The 3770-nt window shown below is 34.8% G+C and overlaps 1 protein-coding gene across 1 annotated transcript; it reads right to left on the bottom strand.

Annotated features, from left to right (window-relative positions):
* Positions 1–2255: 2255 nt before the first annotated feature.
* Positions 2256–3290, bottom strand: LOC122524257 (histone-lysine N-methyltransferase SETMAR-like). The gene has a single exon (XM_043646405.1). It carries the CDS (start codon positions 3288–3290, stop codon positions 2256–2258), a length of 1035 nt encoding a protein of 344 aa, XP_043502340.1.
* Between the last annotated feature and the right edge of the window lie 480 nt (positions 3291–3770).

Genomic DNA, 3770 nt, shown 5'->3' with positions numbered 1-3770 from the left:
TGTTCTCTCACTCGCACTTTCATTCAAGACCGAGAGTCCCGAAGATTGCCGAAGATCCTTCGTTTGTGATTAGTGCACACGGACGCTCGCACGCACACTAGCTCGCTCGCGTGTAAAACGCGACGGAGGGATAAGCTTGCTTTCTCCCACTCTTACAATTTTTTTCCCATCTTCAATCCAATTTTATTCGCTTATTTTTGAAAATACGAAGATAACTCATAGAACATTTTTTTAGTATTTTTCAATTCTCTACAACTTTTGTTTGAAACATTTTTCGATTAAATGCCTAGATTCTAAGATAAAGTTATTTTTGACCCTTTTTTACCCTTTTTCTCAAAAACGGCACTTTCCACCTCAAAAAAATTAGCACCATTCGATTTAGCGTCGTCTATTTACTCTTATATCAAGTTTCCACCTTCTTTCCTGAGATTTGAAGGAGATGGCCCGCGTTGACTGGACTAGATAGCACTAGTTCCCGCTCGATCATTTAAGTTAAGCAGCGCTGAGTACGATTACTTGGATGTGTGGTGACCCGTTTGAGAAAAAAAAGAGGAAGAAGTAGAGAAAGACGACTTCTTATTCTGTAAATTTGGAATCGTTTTGCCGCGCATCGTAAATACCGACAAACTTCGTGGTTTCGATTTTTACCATGTCGCTCGGAAATATTTCACTCCCATCAAATTTTCCCAAACTCGCCACACAAAATAAGTATAACTTCAAAAATTATTTTTAGAAACTATACGTTTCCAGTTTTCATTTAAGATATCGGTATTCGTATTATTAATAATAGAGGATGCAATATCACAAATAGACTGAAATATAAACGCATTTAATTAATAATTAAGTATTTTACAAAATAATTCGAGAGACACTCAAGTCGATTTTATCGATAAATTGAGTATAATGAGGATATTTGATTTCATTCATAGGAGTCAAATTATCATATGGTAATTTTTAAACTTAATATAAAGTTATTAATTTTAAGTGATAATAGTGAGTCTTTTCTCTGCATCTTCGGGTTTGATTCTCACTGACCGAACGATATCAAAAAATACGCTGCTCGATTCGATTCATTCCATTCATTACGGCTTTACGTAACAGCTTTCCTACATCGAAGTAATGATAATAGATCCAAAAAAATAATTCATGCGTGCAGTTCACACGCGGTAGAAGTGAATACTCCATAAAACTAAACTTCTATCGAAGGTCAAATGAGAAATCGACAAGGTAAAAAATACATCTCTGATTCGTTTTAAAAAACTTTCATTATTTTTTCAGAATAAAATTTATATTTTGGGGAAATAAATATTTTTTATGTAATAGCCTTATCAGGACCTTTTTTCGTACTTTACCTGTATGAGATAGCAGTTCAAAGTCACAGTATCTATATTCAAGATACTTTATTTAATTAATAATACACACGAATTCGCAGCAAGTTATGACAGAATTTAGTGGTAATTTGGATAATAAGATGCTGATGTTATTTTTGTATGAATGATTAACTGATTGAGAATAAAAATAATGACTTTATACTATAATAGTATAGAATATAGTATATAAATTATGTGAAATAATGTGGAAAATGGAGAGAATATGTGTAGTGATACGTAGTATCCGATACCGATACTCTTAGCCTGCTTTTTATTTCCCCTTATTTTTTAGAGGAAGCCCAAAAATTAAAAATAGGAGCTAACTTTCATCGTTTCTCTCCTTTCGGCTAGCTTATTCAGCCGATCGCTTTTATGTGTATGTTTGTGTTTGCATGTTTCCCAATTCGTCAACATAGTTGCATTGGCTCTGTTCTGTCGATCTACAAAGAGTACATGAGTTGAAATAGTTTTATCTAGTTTTTTTTTTATTTTTTCCATTAACTAGTTATTGTTTTCCCTCTTTCGTTATCTAATAAGTGTCCTGGATATTTCTAATGCAACATTTTTCTTATCATCTAGTTCAATTTTCGTTAAATTTCCTATTTCGTGTAAAATTAACAATCAGAAATATTTTTTCAAGTATTGCTGTTTCGTGAGAGTAATGATTCTTATGATGCTTTTAAAAGAATATTAATTACAATCTTTAATAAAAACACTTTATTTGTGATTGAATTCTTTTTTATGTTATCCAATGGTAATTTTCTGTAATATTTAAATACTTTGATCCCGCATTAAGAATTTTCCAAAAGTATTAGGGGGACCGGAAAGTAATGTCGTTTTCTTACGCTAAATACAAACACATACATTTTTAACGAGTCTTTATTTTTAATCAATGATGTATTCCCCATCATTGTCAATAACCTTTTGCCATCTAGTGAGTAAATTTTCAATCCCTGATCGATAAAAATTAATTGGTTTTTCGGCAAAATATCTAGAGATGGCATTTTGGATATCATCCAAATTTGCAAATGTTTTGCCACTTAAAAAGTGTTGCAGCGCTCGGAATAAGTGGAAATCCGATGGTGCAACATCGGGCGAATATGGTGGATGAGGCAGCACCTCCCACCCCAATTCATTAATTTTTTCTAGAGTTCGCCTTGCGCAGTGCGGTCTTGCATTGTCATGTTGGAGAATGACGCCTTTTCGGTTGACAATCGCTGGCCACTTTTCAATTAAAGATTGATTGACTCGCTGCAATTGTTCGCTGTAGAGGTCTGCAGTAACAGTTTGTCCAGGTTTCAGTAATTCAAAATGAACAATGCCGCGAATACTCCACCAAACACACAAAAGCGCTTTTTTGGGGTGTAAACCTGGCTTAGCAGTACTCCGAGGGATTTCATTTGGAGAGAGCCACTGCCTTTTGCGTTTTGGGTTATCATACAGGACCCATTTCTCATCTCCTGTGATCAAGCGATCAAAAAACGCTTCTGTGTTGTGTCGTTGAAGCAATAAGTTGCATGTGATTGATCGGTTAGCCTTATTCTGTTCGGACAGATTATGCGGGACCCAAACACCTGCTCTGCTTACTTTCCCAATCTGCTTCAAATGTTCTTGGATGGTCGACCAAGGTTGGTTGAGACTGTTTGACAATTCCTCGATCGTCTGACACGGATTTGCTTCCACTTCCGCCCTTAACACGTCGTTGTCTAACGCTGATGGTCTTCCTGATCGATACGAGTCGGAAAGATCAAAATTACCCGATTTGAACTTGGAAAACCACCTTTGGCATTTACGAATGTCCAGTGCATTTGGATAAACATCGCAAATGTTTTTGGTAGCAACTGTTGCGTTATTTCCCTTGCGAAACTCAAAGAGCATGCAATGCCGGATGTGTACCTCTTCTGGTATTTGGCTGGCCATTTTACCCAAAATTACAAAAAAAAATTGTAATTCAATTGTCTATAAGTAAAGAAATCACTATAACCTCACAATGTCTTTGGTACGCCTCTGAACCAAACAATGAGCTGACAAATGACAATCAAGTATTGGCATGCGCAGAAACGACATTACTTTCCGGTCCCCCTAATATTTCTAAGAAAAGTATACTACATGGAAGTTTATTGCTATTTACGTACGTTCTATGGATTTATTAGATTTCGAAAAAATTTTTAAATTCAGCTAGTGTTAAATATTTTTTATTATATAAAGATCTATTTTTTCTCTAATGAGGAATCGTATAGCCTACGATTCATACGGATAATTTTTTCTTCTTTGAAAAACATTTAGAAATCAAAGGCCGTCGGAATCCGTTGGAAACAATTATTTAAGACGGAAATACAATGACAATGCTCTTCATACGTAACAACATTTTATTTGTTAAATAAGTCGCATAAATAAATA

Source organism: Polistes fuscatus, unplaced genomic scaffold, assembly GCF_010416935.1.
Source record: "Polistes fuscatus isolate 324 unplaced genomic scaffold, CU_Pfus_HIC Scaffold7, whole genome shotgun sequence".
NCBI classification, from domain to species: Eukaryota; Metazoa; Arthropoda; class Insecta; order Hymenoptera; family Vespidae; genus Polistes; species Polistes fuscatus.
This window is presented reverse-complemented; position numbering and strand designations above follow the sequence as displayed.

Excerpts from the sequence above, each read along its gene's own strand:
- LOC122524257 (XM_043646405.1), bottom strand. The coding sequence starts at position 3,290 with ATGGCCAGCCAAATACCAGAAGAGGTACACATCCGGCATTGCATGCTC.